Source organism: Saccopteryx bilineata, chromosome 1 (assembly GCF_036850765.1).
Source record: "Saccopteryx bilineata isolate mSacBil1 chromosome 1, mSacBil1_pri_phased_curated, whole genome shotgun sequence".
NCBI lineage: Eukaryota > Metazoa > Chordata > Mammalia > Chiroptera > Emballonuridae > Saccopteryx > Saccopteryx bilineata.
This window is the reverse complement of record NC_089490.1, coordinates 181485091-181500318: the sequence shown is the minus strand read 5'-3', so window position 1 is coordinate 181500318 and position 15228 is coordinate 181485091. Positions and strand designations below refer to the sequence as shown.

At 43.3% G+C, this 15228-nt stretch overlaps 1 protein-coding gene across 3 annotated transcripts in view; it reads right to left on the bottom strand.

Moving 5' to 3' along the window:
- TMEM154 (transmembrane protein 154) overlaps positions 1-15228 on the bottom strand; it is a 69322-nt gene that overhangs the window by 46755 nt on the left and 7339 nt on the right. For all 3 annotated transcript variants that reach the window (XM_066280636.1, XM_066280626.1, XM_066280615.1), the window contains exons 2-3: positions 3328-3600; positions 3199-3237 (exon numbers count right to left, since the gene is read on the bottom strand). In XM_066280636.1, the coding sequence (XP_066136733.1) occupies positions 3199-3237; positions 3328-3600 (312 nt within the window). The remainder of the gene's footprint in view (positions 1-3198; positions 3238-3327; positions 3601-15228) is intronic.

Sequence of the window (15228 nt, the reverse complement as noted above, 5' to 3'; positions counted from 1 at the left end):
AAATTTAGACTTATTTTCTGCTCTAGACTATACTGGGCTGTACTCCTGTGGGGCAGGAGACAATGTATCTATTTCTAACTATGAGGGGACATCATCCTCCTATAAAACAAAAATACTGACACAGAAAGTTTAATTTTTCCTGGAAAAAAATGTACTTAAATCAGATTTTGTTAATTTAAATATTCTCCTTTTACTGGCTTGCTTATAATGTTAAATATCAATGAGTGAAATTCAGTGGAGAATGGTCATTAACCCTTTAGCATTCAGGTTATCTGAAGAGCTATGCAACTGTTAAGCAGTTAACTGCTGTATCTACATTAAAGGAGTGAATAGTAAAAGTAATTATTCAAATAAAGTTCTCTCTATGAAGAACTTTTGTGATAAACCACTGCTTTGAAATTCTAAGTTTTCTATATTATGTTCTCTTAAAGTGAGGCATATTTAAACCAAAAAGAATGTGCCAATTGATGTGTAAAAATTTTGTTTTAATCTCTGAGAATAGGTGTCCTTTAAAATAATTTCTAACATTGGTTCATTTATTCAACAAATATTTATGAAGCAGCTAATCTGTGTGTTGGGTTAGACACTATGTCAGGTGGGAGGAGTAATACTAATAAGTTGACACAATATGCCAGGTGTTATTTTCTTCTATGTGATTTCCACTGATGAATCCATTTAATTCTCACAACAACTCTAAGAAGTGGGTTTTGAATTTGCCCAGGTTACAGACGAGAAAGCTGGTTGGAGAGGTCACAGAACTAGGGAATGCAAAGACTAACTAGGCGGTGTGGTTCCGGAGTCTGTATTTGCAACCTCCATGCCACACTGGTAAACAAGATAAATTAGACAAATTCTTGGCTCTCTCAGACCTTAAAGAGGACATAACCTCTTAAGAAAGAGACAAAAAAAAATGCAAGTCACCAACGTGCGCACAGTGAGTGTGACCACAGCCTAAGAGCACAGCAGAGGTGGTAAGTAATTTTGCCCAACGAGTGATTGTGCAAGGCTTCATGAGAACTTTAGAACGGGGCATCGGAGAGTGGGGCTGCCACTTGCGAAGGCAGACAAGGGAGAAATCCCAGACAGAAGCAATAGCGTCAACCAGACATGGAGGAATCCTGAAAGTGCAAGCCAAGCTCTGGGGACAGCAAATTCTTCGAGCGTGGCTGCCGAGCAGGATGCTTGGGTCGTGTCTGAGGAGGCTGGTTCTCACTTAGGAGGGCTTCTGAACTTTGAAATTCACATACGAGAGTTCAATAAAAAATCCCTTTCTGGATTTAGAGCCTAAGAACATGACCATTTACTGGATTACCCCCCCAAAAGAAATTTCCCACCAATCCCATGACCCCATTCGGTAAGACCAGCTCTGGGGCTCTCTGGGGCTTGGGCAGGGAATTCTTACTTTCTCCACTTAAAAAAATGAGGTTCAGGCACCTCTGGTTGCTTTTTTTTTTTTCTTTAGCTTACCAAGGAGCTCCCATATGACCACAGTCATTAGATCACCCTGAAATTTCAAGCGATGGAGAAACATGCATATTTCTTACTTCCCTGAAATCTATCATATCAGCCCCTGTCGTGAAAGGTAATGCACTTCAGCGCTTCTTCCCCAGCTCGCAGTCGCTGTACCTGAGGGCATAATGGAAAATGACTTTCTGCAGTTCCTCCTGAGAGCCTAAAGCAGGGGTTGGGAATCTTTTTTGCTGAGAGAGCCATGAATGCCACATATTTTAAAATGTAATTTCATGAGAGCCATACAACGACCCGTATACGTTAAGCATTATCCAATAAAAATTTGGTGTTGTCCCGGAGGACAGCTGTGATTGGCTCCAGCCACCCGCAACCATGAACATGAGCGGTAGGAAATGAGTGGATTGTAATACATGAGAATGTTTTATATTTTTAACGTCATTATTTTTTTATTAAAGATTTGTCTGCAAGCCAGATGCAGCCATCAGAAGAGCCATATCTGGCTTGTGAGCCATAGGTTCCCGACCCCTGGCCTAAAGGCTTCTCCTGGTGCTAGGACATGGCACAAGCCTGCAGGCGGAGGCATGATCTCAAAGTTAGAGGTGCCCTGTTAATGAGTGTGAGGGACTTACAGAGAGTTGTGTATGCACATATGAATAGTTGTGTATGCACATATCTTATTAGAGAAATTCTCATTCCTTGGGTGATTTTTGGAGTCACTACAAGCTTCAACTTAAACATCTAATTGGAATCACTTTTTTTTTTTTTCTGAAGCTAGAAACCGGGAGAGACAGACAGACTGCTGCATGTGCCCGACCAGGATCCACCCGGCACGCCCACCAGGGGGCGATGCTCTGCCCACCAGGGGGTGATGCTTTGCCCCTCCGGGGGCGTCACTCTGTTGCGACCTGAGCCACTCTAGCGCCTGGGGCAGAGGCCAAGGAGCCATCCCCAGCGCCCGGGGCCATCTTTGCTCCAATGGAGCCTCGGCTGCGGGAGGGGAAGAGAGAGACAGAGAGGAAGGAGAGGGGGAGGGGTGGAGAAGCAGATGGGTGCTTCTCCTGTGTGCCCTGGCCAGGAATCGAACCCGGGACTTCTGCACGCCAGGCCGATGCTCTACCACTGAGCCAACCGGCCAGGGTAATTGGAATCATTTTTATGAGCCCAAGACAAAAGCATCCAAGTTTGCTTTGGACCCAGAACTACCCTAAAACCTAGTATTTGGTGCTCCTAGAATTGGAACTGAAGACTCTCAGAGTGAATAAGAACAATGCTTCACCCAGGCCTTTTCAAGATCAAATTGGGTTGTGGCGTGAGGGAGAATATAACATCTGTGACAAAAATATGGGTGGAAGGATTCTCTTCTTTAGAATGACCCCAACGTCTCTGCCCTCCCATCTTGACCCGTCTGACCCACTACTTCACTAGCCTTACCCTTTCCTCCAACAGTAAGAACCCGTTACAATGACCAATTGACCAAGATTATATGGGTTCTTCATCTGGAGTAGGTAAAGAGCTGGCTGCTGTGTATATTAAATTTCAATTCAGGTGAAAACATTCTCTTTTTTTTAAAAAAGAAAGAAATATAGCATTTTAAACTCTGGGAAATTTCATTGAAATATGTCATTCATGACTTACTATTGTACTTAGTCCTTGTTGCTTAACTTAAAACCTCTCCGTTCCTTCTCCTACCCCACCCCAACTCCAGGCAAGCATTCGGATAATACTCACATGTCTGTAAAGCACTCTGAGATCCCAGGCTAGAAGGCTCTGTGTAGAAGCAAAAAGTATTTTGTTTTATTGATTGTTCATTGACACATGAAGCAATTGTCTGGAATTGGGAACACACAAACTATTTACCTTGTTTGGTTTTTTTTCTTTTATACTTTATTACAATGAGTACCACGGATAAGAGTAGGAGTGCCAAGAAAACCAACGGGATCAAAACCATTAATATAAACTCTAGCTGAGTATCTTCCTCCTCAATGATGATAGACGTTGTGTTTACAGTTACTGTTTCTGGGGTCGTTGCTGCAATTGTGCTTATAATAGCAGGCTCTTCCTCTGTGGGTGTCACTCTCTGGGGTGCATCTGCTGACCCTTCTATTGACTCTTCTGCCGCCTCAGTATGTCCTGTGGGAACACACACAAAATTGAGATTGCCATGGAGACAAAGCTAGTATGTTATGTTTTCAATGATTTTTAAATTTATTCTACATTCATTCAATGATCAACTTGACTCACTGTATTGGGTCTTCCAGTCCGTTGTGATACAGAATATTGATTTAACATAAACAGAGCTCAAGCTGGGAATCAGAGCCCAAAGATAAACCACCCACAAATGCAGGCAGTTTAGACCTTGACTGATACTTTAGACACGTTTAAGCAAAGGCATTAAGAAGCTCTGCCATGTCATGAGTGATATTCCAATACATCTCTCATAGGGTATCACAGTTTAATAACATTTTAGTTCTTTTGTTGGTTGTTTGTTTGTTTAGTTGGGTGAACAAGAGAGAGAGAGAGGGTGAGAGAGATGAGAACCATCAACTCGCATTTGCAAGGTGGGGGGCTCCAGCCAAGCCAGTGACCCCTTGCTCAACCCAGCAACCTTGGCCTCAAGATAGTGACCTTGGGGTGCAACCTTTGGGTTCAAGCCAGTGACCATGGGATCATGTCAATGATCCCATGCTCAAACTGGCAAGCCTGTGCTCAAGCTGGTAAGCTTGCACTCAAGCCAACAACCTCAAGTTTCAAACCTGGGTCCTCAGCATCCATCCCAGGTTGATGCTCTATCCATTGCACCACCGCCTGGTCAGGCTAATATTGCTGAGTAAATCAAAATTCATATATACTGAAAGGTAAATACTTGCCACCCAACACTTTTAGGTATAAAGGAATGCACCATGCCCTAATTTTTAATAAAAGGTTACCTATCAGTGGAAAAGAATTCTTGGAAATTGGGGTGGCTGCTTAGAGTTCAGCATCAGCTCTCATATTCTGGAGAACTGAGTCTACCTCTGAGATAATCTGACAGAAAGCCTTCTGGATGCTAAATAAAAATACAATATGTATTTCATTTGTAAAGTGAAACTCTCAAGGGGAATTTAGAGACTAAAAAAATATGTACCAATACTTAAATTTATTTAGTAAAATGCATCTTTGGGACTTTTCCTATTTATAAGCTATAAGCAAGTTCATTCTGTTTGAACTTTAAACTGTGTTGGGAAAGCATCCCGTGGCTCATCACAAGACAGGAAAGGACTATAAACTGAAAAATCTCTTCTCATCTGGCTATGTGGTGATCATGGTAAGGCAGGCTAAAGGTTTTCATCCTGTCAGGGTATACCGTTGCCTATCATTCAGATGGGGCCCATTGAGCAAAACAGAATATGAGTGTAGGCTACAGAAAACTTATCAAACAAGATACTTTATGTAAAAGTTCTTTCTCAGGTGATATGCAAATGGGGAAGTTGGCTGTTTTACACTCTGCCCTGTTGCTACCGGTCAGGCCACTGCTCCGCAGAATGACTGAGCTGGCCGTAATTGGCAGAGCCAATTTATGGTAATACCTTATCTAGATGCATGCCTATGTCCCAGTGCAGTCCTCTGACTTGGTTTATAAAGCTATTTGTTTGATCACGGTCTAATTATTTTGGTTATATAGATAAACATTTTCGTTTTTCCCAAGAACAGGAAATCCACTTGATAATCACCTGAGTAAATGCCAACCCAAACCATCAGAATCAACTACGAACTGCTGGGTAAACTGCTGGGGTTCCTCACCTGTATGTACCAAAAGCAGGATTTTTTTTTAAATCTACCATTTATTGACATCTGCCTTCTGGGTTAAATGACTTTGTCCTGTAGGTATGTCTGTGAAATAACATAAGTCAAAACTGTATTCACTCGTATGTTAAACACTTCAGTTTATCGCATATCATCTTGGGTCAGGAAAAGATATTTGTCTACCAGGACATGCCTTCATTAAAGTCACCCTGCTTGCAGAACTACTAGAACCAAACAGTATTCCTTACTGAAAGCCCAGGCCACTGAAGACCACCCAACATACAATATGAGGGGGTGGGGAGGTAGGATGAGGGAGGGCACATACACAAGAGCAATGGTGGTAATGACCCTTTTCCATGAGGTCAGTGCTTACGGTAACCTTTCTCAAATACTCAGATCCCCTTTTTATCCCTTTCGCTGTTGCTGTAGCTGCTGCTACTATTTCAAGCTAGCCTTTATCAGAAATTTACTAAGAGCCCAGTCCCACGCTCTGCCTTTTACCTGGAGGAACATTTTGTCCTCACCATTTTTTTCAGCTAGAAATTGGCTCAAAGAGGTTACACAACTTGCCCACGATCACAGAGCTATCGTGGAGGTGTGAGGGTTTGAAGCTAGGAGGGCTGATCGCAGAACCTGGCTGGAATGTAATGATTACAAATCATGAGGGGGTGAACAAGAGAGAGGACCTCATATTCTTGCCCATCAGTTTATAAGGAGGCGGCTTTCCGGCCCAAAGGGGAAGGAAGCAGAGAAGCGTTCCCAGAGACTTTAACTTTGCCCGGTTCTCCCTAAGCTCCTCAGCCCAGGCAGCTGTGACCAAAGCTGTCCAGGATGCAGGGTCTTTTCAGCGCCTCTCCAAGGACGGCCAACAAGTTCCCAGTAGAACACTTAGCACTCTGAGTCACCACTTGACTCGTGGTCCCAGAAGAAAAGAAAATAGGAAAGGGAATAAGCTAGCAAGAATAATGAGGGCTTTCTGACAACAGAGAATGAAAGAAAAATGCAAAGAAGTGCGCCACAGTCTGGTTGAGACAATGCTTGTCATAGGTGGCTCTTAGTGGCCTCTCTGAGTATGTTTTCCACATTAAACATCATTTACTCAATGGAATTCTCCAATGACTATTTAAGTAAATGATAATCAATTCTATCTCCCTCCCCTCTTCTTTATTCTGCAAACCTTCATCATATGACAACCTTCCTCACAGCTCTCTCTGCCCCAACCAACTCCATAACAGCTTCAAAATAATAAACAACAGTAACTAACACTGATGAGATGCTTCGTACAAGCCAGGTGCTAGGATAAACATGCACTACCTAATGTAATCTTCACAATTTTCTTGTTCACATTTTACAGATGAAGAAACCGAGTCTCCAATATCTCGCCGTGGGGGATAACCCCATCATTTATGTTGTAAATTCTACTGACATATAGGGTTTTGAAGTTGCATTCCCTCAAACATAGGTGCCAAATGACAGTGAGGGTTCTAGTCATGGCTCTGTCACTTAGTAATTGTGGGAGTTTGGACAAATTATTTACCCCTTTAATGTCTTAATGTTCTAATCTGTACCACAGGAGTGATCCCCAAGCTCCTGTCTATTTCTACATCTTCATGTTGATTCTAAAGCCTAGCTCTCATTTGTCAGTAGAATCTTTGAATAGGTGCGATACAGCTGGTACTAAATTCAGCAGGGAAGTTTCACCACCACATTTCCCCTAGTTACTCAGTTACCCTCCCCAGAGATAACCACTGTTCTGCTGCCTTCCACAGAAACGCTAGCCACGTACAAGTACCTTCTCCTGTTTTCTTTTATTAACACAAATGGAAGCAAAAAAAGTTAAATATTGTTCTGCCTCTTGCTTTTTTTCACTTAAAATTTGACTCAGATCTTCTTCCATGTCTGCACACACAAAGCTGTCTTCCTCCCATCATTTGAAAGTATCACAACCTGTTCCTATTAATGGAGATTTAGGTCATTTTTTTGTATTTCTTGAGATGCTGCAACAGATATCCCTGTATACATCCTTCAGTCCACATGAGTGCAGGTGTCTTCTGCAGTGTGTCCCAAGAGTGGGGGCAGCAGGGGAGAGGAGGTTGGGTGCAGGGGGAAGAGGGACAGCACCAAACTACGCTTGGCCGTCTGCCCTCACTTCTCCAAGACAACCCTAGCTCAGTCCTCATATGATGAGAATTGGCGGAGAGGAAGTCAGGGATGGGCTGGGAAGGCAGGGAGTCTATGATAGGAAAAGAGGAGGAAGTTGAAAACAATGGGGATCAGACCCAAGTATTGTGCCAGGAGCATCAAATGTCATCAAAGGGGAGCTGGAAAACCAGGTGGGTCATAGGATCAAATCAGTCACCAGGAGTGAGGACCAAGGGGACAGAGGTGAGAGTTAGGAAAAAAACGGGAAGTAGACAAAACCAAAGTGGAAATTAGAGGAACCAGAGTCACAGGAGCAGGGACAGGAGGGGAGCTGGCAGACTTTTCCTGAAGCATTACAAGTTCCTCCCACGGTGTGTGGGCTAACAGCAACCTAACCCAATAGACATGGGACCCCTTAACACTGTGCAGCCTCAGACACTAGGAGAGACCAGGACTTTTTCAGGAGATACTTGCTAAGATCCATGCTAGTCAATGGTGATTTCCTGTAGGAGCCATCCTACACTTCTTACGTAGAAGTGACATTTACAACCTCAGGAGCTCAGCACTGCTGTGGTGGAACCAGAAGTCTCTTTAAGGAATTGAGTTGAAGCATGAACCCTGCTGAAGGTGCAGAGTGATTCCTGTGTTGTGTGAGGACTTCGTGGACAGCTCCACGGCATCATGGAGAAAAGGATTTGGATTCTGAAGAGTGGGGCTTGAGACTCGGTGCTGCCCTGTTAGCCATGGGGTCTGGGAAGAGCCCCTCCCTTCTGCAGCCCTGCCTTTCCCAGAGGCCAAGAAAGAGGCCTGCTGCCCTGTCTATCCCAAGGTGTTTGTGTGAAGAGAAAGGAAATCACAAATGTGAAAATGCTGTGTAACCCATACAGTGCCACGCATAAACCAGGTGCTGGTAGATTTGATATTCCCTCTGTCCTCCACCCATTTTCTTCCCCCATCTTTCCTCTGTCCTCCACCCATTTTCTTCCCCCATCTTTCCTCTGTCCTCCACCCATTTTCTTCCCCCATCTTTCCTCTGTCCTCCACCCATTTTCTTTCCCCCATCTCTACCTAGACTTATCTGTTTCTCTGCTGTTTCCCAGGAGATCCATCTGCCTGATGCAAATTCTTCATTTTATTGTATCTTATCTAAATTTGGACATATTTCAGGGTAAAAACAGAAGAAGCTGCAGAGAAAAAGGTGAAAAGGATCATGTGGGAGTAAAGAGAGAGAAGCATCAGCAAGCAAAAGTGCAGAAGATACAAGAGAAGGAGGACAGTACGTTACAAGCAGAAGGGCTGAGCGAGGCCGGCCAGGTGTGGCTGTGAACTGTGTGGATGACCGTGAACTGTGTGCGTGACCTGCCTGTGGAACCTGGGGTGTGAGGCTGGCTGGCCAAGGCTCTCTCTACCTTTCAAGTGGCCCCAGGGGAAACTCTCCCGGGAGTTTTCCCTCCCATCATTTCTCTTTCTCTGCTCAGACCATGGAGCATTAAGAAGAGGTAAATGGGAGTGGTCATGTGAATGATGAAGCTAAGCTGCCATATTTCACTTACTTTTAATCCTAAATTTCTAGAATTACCAGATAATAAGCTGCACAGTGTACACAGTCCCAAGTGATCATTGGCAATATCCATGCAAATGCATCTGGGACTCATATGTTGTGTATCTGGCAAGGACCCTGCGGGAATCCTTGTAAGTGGAAGCCGGGGTGGGGTGGGGGAGGGGATGCGTGAGGTGAACCTGACAGCCAGCAGCAGAGCGGACACACAGCCACCGTGACCACCGTGACCGCCACCCTGGGCATCGTCACTAAGTGGAAATGACTCTGCTTCCCGGTGAAGCGAACTAGCTCACTTCTCTTTTTTATTTTTTGAAAGTGGAACAGATATGCAACCACGCTCTAGTTTTTAAGGTTAAAAGAAATGTATTCTATACCAACTGAAAGATTGCCACACTGATTTTGCAACACAAAATAAAATAATGATGAGAGGATATTACTGAATTCAGGATATCATGAAGTATATCCTCCACTGGTCACCCCATTCTTTCATTTATGTAGACTCCATACAGAAATTATTTAAGTGGTTGTATAATACAGATTGTGAAATGAAAGAAGACAAGTCAGGTGACAGGTGTTCAAACTGTGTCCTGCTCTATGGCAGAATTAAACTATATGAACTTCAGGATGCTCAAGAAACCAAATCCAAGAAGTCTGCCCACTCTTCCTTCCTACCCCCAATCTCCACATACAAAGAGCCAGAGTGTGAGAGGGACGAGATAACAGCAAAGCAAGGTGTCCTCTAGAGTTCTCCCTGAGGTTCGCAGCCTTGGCTGCACATTAGAATCACGTGGGGACCGTCTAACACTCCTGATAGCAGACCACACCCCAGACCATTAGATCAAACTATCTGGGGGTTAACCCACACCTCAGTATTTTTACAGCTTTCTGGGTGACTCCAGTGGGCCAGCCACTATCCAACCCCTACTCACTCTGGCCTTCCCTGGGGCAAGCCCAAGTCACTCTGCCCTCTTGTCCTCTGTGCCCCTCCTCAGTGAGCTGCAGAATCAGCAGTCAGGAAGCTGGGTGCCAGCGGCTTATCCAGCAGCTGCCAAGTCTGTCACCAGAACACAATAGCATAAAAATCACTACTGAAGCCTTGAGCACCTAAGAGACTCTAGCCAGGACGGATTGAGAGGACCGTGACAGTCATGCCTTCCCATGCAAGTCTGGAGTTTAAATGCTAGATCTCCAGTCAAGATCACTGGTGACAGAATAGCTTGGACTTTTAAACTGGTGGACCTCAAACCTTAGTGTCATCAAAGCCATCTGGAGGGCTTCTTAAACACAGGTTGCTGGACACGGCTCCCAGAGTTTCTGATTTCATAGGTCTGTCTGGATGGGGCCCAGGAATTATCATTTCTAATAAAATGCTGCCGCTGCTAATCCCCAAGCCATACTTGGGAATCATTGGTTTAAGTTGGCCAAACAATCTCATTTAGTTGTGTTTCATCATCAGTCACCCCTGTTGTTGTTTTTAACATTTACAGTACACCAACATCACGTGATGGTTTTTAAGGTTCATGCAAATTAGTTTGTTTGAGGACACCTGTGGCTCTGGCCTGGGCAACAGTTTATTTTATTTTATTTTTTAATTTCAGTTGACATTCAATATTATTTTATATTAGTTTCAAGTTCAATAGTGTATTTTAAAAACTCTCCAAATGATTCCACCAAGTATATGTGCTAAGAATTCCTGAGTTAAATCATAACTCAACTGCCCTTATTTTCACTTGCTGTTATTCAAGAAAGCAACCCTGATTAGCTTTAAAGGTGATCAGTGAAGCCTGTCTTCAGAAAGAAGACTTTAGGAGCACAATGAATAGGTATGTGCACCTATCAGATAGTCTATCTATTCAGCTCTGATGTCTTTTTAAAAAATCAGTTTTTCAGTATCTGTGGAATCTGACTATGATGCGGTCAGGAACCAAACTGGAACAAACCGGGAACAAAAGACCTTACCATACTCATCATGTCCCAGCCTGGCTGTGGGAGAGTGACAGTGTTTGATTCAGGGAGAGCTAACACAAAGTAGATAGAGGGCACGTGGTGGTGGGCCACTGGGACACCTTCCTGCGTGGACCTCAGAGGATGTACCAAAGTGCTCTGCCTGTACTCTGGTTTACTTGGTATCAAAACAGTACTAACTTACGGCTGATTATCTGAAACCATCACTCAAGTAAGTGCTTACTGCTTGTCTCCTCCGCCGTTTCTCACTATGTCTACCCCAGCACCTGGAACCCTGTCTGCTACTCAGTGGCCACTCACAGATGGTAGTTTAGGGAATGTAAAACAGGCCTAGTTAATCTGAGCAAAATGTTACACCTCTCACCTTTTTATCAACAGTCTGATATTCTCCTCCCTCTATCAACCCCTTTCCAGGTCTGAGAGAGGACTTGTTTAATGTAAACTTGTGACTTCCTAATGAGGAAACTATATGTCTATTTGCTGTTGGTTTTTTTTGCTTATTTGATATTTTGGCAGGGGGATTTCATGTTTTCTGTGGCTGCCATGGTAGAGGCCAAGTGAGTTTACTCTCCGGGGAGAGGGTGAGTGACGTGGAGAGGTTGTTCGTTCCACTGTAAGCTCTGCTGTACTTTGTGTGCGACCATTTCAATTCAGTAAAAGTATTCACTCAATATGCTTTCTGACACAGTCCCTGGAAGAAGGTAGGGTCAGAATCAGTAGTTTGTTGAACAGGTGCAAGGCAAAAACCCGGAAAGTTAATGGTGAATTTTACATGTTGAAGGGCAGTTTGGGTAACATGGTGTCGGTCTTGTACACACTTTCACTTCAGCCATCTGACGGTGACCATGCTTTATATCGAAAGAATGTTTAAAATGCTCCTTTTGCTCCTTTTGAGAAGGACAGCTTTTATGCCGTCACCTGCTCTAGGAAATGACTTATGAAGCCAGGTTGTATTTTTACCTCATTTCCTTGAGAATGTACATCTGTATTTGCAAGTTACTACCAGATCAAACACACCCCACAGCCCTGGACAGTTGGTAGAGCATCAGTCCAGCATGTGGATGTCCTGGGTTCGATTCCCAGTCAGGACACACAGGAGAAGCACCCTCTGCTTCTCCTCCTCTCCTTCCTCACTTCTCTCCGTCTCTCACTTTTCTCCTCCTGAAGCCATGGCTCGATTGGAGTGAGTTGCCCCCAGACACTGAGGATGGTCTCTGTCTCAAGCTCTAAGAAGAGCTTGGTTTTTGAGCAATGGAGAAATGCCCCAGATGGGCAGAGTGTCGCCCCCTAGTGGGCTTGCCGGGAGGAACCTGGTCAAAGTGCATGCAGGAGTCTTTCTCTGCCTCCTCTCTTCTCATTGAATAAAAACAAACAAACAAACAAACAAACAAAAAAGCCCACCACCCCACATTGAGGGCACGCGAGGCTCTGATGTCTGTTTCTATTTTATTCTGATATCCTGTTCAGAGAAGGCTTGCCCATGTCTAATCAGACTTGCCCAGCCCCTAAGGCCATCTCTTATTTGAAGGTAAACCTATCTGGGGAAGTTGCTTTTTTCACCCTCCGACTGTATTTTTGTGCCCTGGAACCCTATTCTGACCTGAAGTACCTGGAAGTTTAAAGGAATGTATTTCTATGGGACAGGACACAAACACACTTTTAACATTGAAAGCTCCTTCCTACCACCAGTGGGAGAGCAAACACAAAAGTGCTTTACAAACAAAAAGATCAAGGATTGTTAAATGAAGTTATGATCATTACTCACCCGAATAACAATTACAATTGAAAAGAGTAGCTTGAGAATATATGTTCTTCACCAAGACCTACCCTCTCCCTGGCCTGCTATGTCAGCCTCCCTCCGAGTAGGGAAGGGACGCACACTGCCCATGGGATAAAGTGGGTGGGCTCTGTGTGGCCCACCTAGGCCTTCTGTCCTGCATGGCACCCCTTGCTCAGCCTTGCTGGATGGGCAACTGGAAGACAGAGACACACCAAATAATATATACATGGTAGAAGTATGTTAGCGATAGATCAGAGAGCAGGCAAGCTGGGAGGGAAGACGAGGCCTGTTGTTTCAGTGGCTAATGCACCTTCACCATGAGCTGCAGGAAGAACCGGAGAGGGTGCTACCAAAAGTTCCGCATCGCCTGACTATGGCTGAACAGAGAGCAAGTGTTTGTTTATTGTGGGAAGGCTTCTTGGAGCCTCAAGAAGGAAGCAAGTTCCTGAGGTGTCAGGGAAGCGAAGTGGTGGGTGAGATTTTCTGGAATCAGCAATGTCCCTTAACAGGCTTCCAAGGCTAATTTCCCTCTGGTCCTATTTTATCTTGAGAGAGAATCAATCCTGCCCCTCCATCCTGTATGGCTAACCAGCCTCCAGTAGTCAAATTTCAGTACTGCAGCTTGAGCACTGAGGTTGTGCTAGTCTCACTCTAGTTAACCTCTTTTCAGCATTTATTAATGTAATCCTATGATGTTTTTCTCATTTAGTTGTTTTTTTTTGTTGTTGTTGTTTTAGTGAGAGAAAGAGTAACAATCAGAGAGAAACAGACAGGGAGAGATGAGAAACACCAGTTCTTCATTGTGGCATCTTAGTTGTTCATTAATTGCTTTCTCATATGTGCTTTGACCAGGAGGCTCTGGCCGAGCCAGTGAACCCTTACTTAAGCCCGTGACCTTGGGCTGAATCCAGCAACCTTGGGCTTCAAGCCAGTAACTATGGGGTCATGTCTATGATCCCACACTCAAACCAGTGACCTCATGCTCAAGCTGGATAAACCCCTGCTCAAGCTGGCGACCTCAGGGTTTCAAACCTGGGTCCTCTGCGTCCTAGGCCAATGCTTTATCCACTGCGCCACTGACTGGTCAGACATCATTTAGTTTTTAATGGGATGAATTACATTAATAGATTCTCTAAAGTTGGTCCATTCTTGAATTCTTAGTTTAGAGATGGTCATTGCTTGACAAAGGATAATCATTATGATGAATAGTTACTAGATAAAATATAGGATGCCCAGTTATATTTAAGTATAACAACAAATAATCTTTAGTATAAATATGTCCTATGCAATATTTGTATGTCCTATATTTATATTATATTACATGGGATGTTCTTATACCAAAAAAAATTTTGTTTATTTGAAATTTACATTTAACTGGATGAGTGTCCTATATTTTTTTCCTTGCTAAGTCTGGCAATAATAATCATAAACAAATAAACAAGAACTTTTTTAGAGAATAAATGAATTTTTTAGTTAATAAACAGTGTTGTCAGGAAGAAAAAAGTGTCATGAGACCCTAGTAGTAACCACTAGGCTCCTGTTTCTGAAAACAATGGGGTGGGGATGTAGGAATTAAGAAATCTGTCTTAATTCATATGAAATAAAGAGATATAGTATAAAATGTCAAATTTCAAAACCAAACTAGATTACCTGGTTTTGTTTTAAGGAAAAGAAACCCAACCTTCCCTACCCCCTCAACTCCCATCTCAGACTCCATTCTATCCCAAGGAAATGGAAAAACCACCTCTAATCATCTTCTGTCATTTCTCAGGAAACACTTTAGTGCTGTTCTCATCTCCTGAGGCAGGTTTCTTTTTTATTAGTTTTACATAATTTTTATTTCTTCAAGTTTTCAAATCAGCTTATACTGGCTTGAACTTTAGTGTTAATGGAACCTGTATTCCATTTGTTTTTTTGTTGTTTTTTTTTCAAAAGTCTCCCCAAAATGTTTGTAACTTCCTGGCCTTTCTGCAACTTGTCCTGCAGCTCAACACACACATTGTGGGGCTGAACTTCTAGCCACCCCTTTGGAGGAAGATGGGTACAGTGGTCCTCTGTGCAGTGGCCCGTAAGTGCAGCAATTCTGTCACCTGTTTTGGTGTGAGGAGGCTGAAGGAAAGTATTCATGATTAATATTTGGGATACCGTATTTCCCCATGTATAAGACACATACTTTTTTGAAAGACTTAGGGTCTAAAAACTGGGTGTGTTTTATACAGTGGTTGTGGCATTTCAAATGCCATCGATGGAACTGAGGAAGAGGCAATATATGATGACAGTGATTCATCATCAGACACAGATGAGGACAAGCTAATGGACAGGAGTTTTGACAGTGATGAGGAGTTGTATGAATTTTCTGATGAATAAAATTTGAGTTAATAACTTTATGTAATACATTTCTTTTTTTCAGATTTCAGGCCCCCAAATTAAGGTACATCTTATACATGGGCAAATATGGTAGTTACTTTACCTTTTTGAATGAAACAAAATTGGGTTATATAAAATCACATTTATCCAGGTATGACTA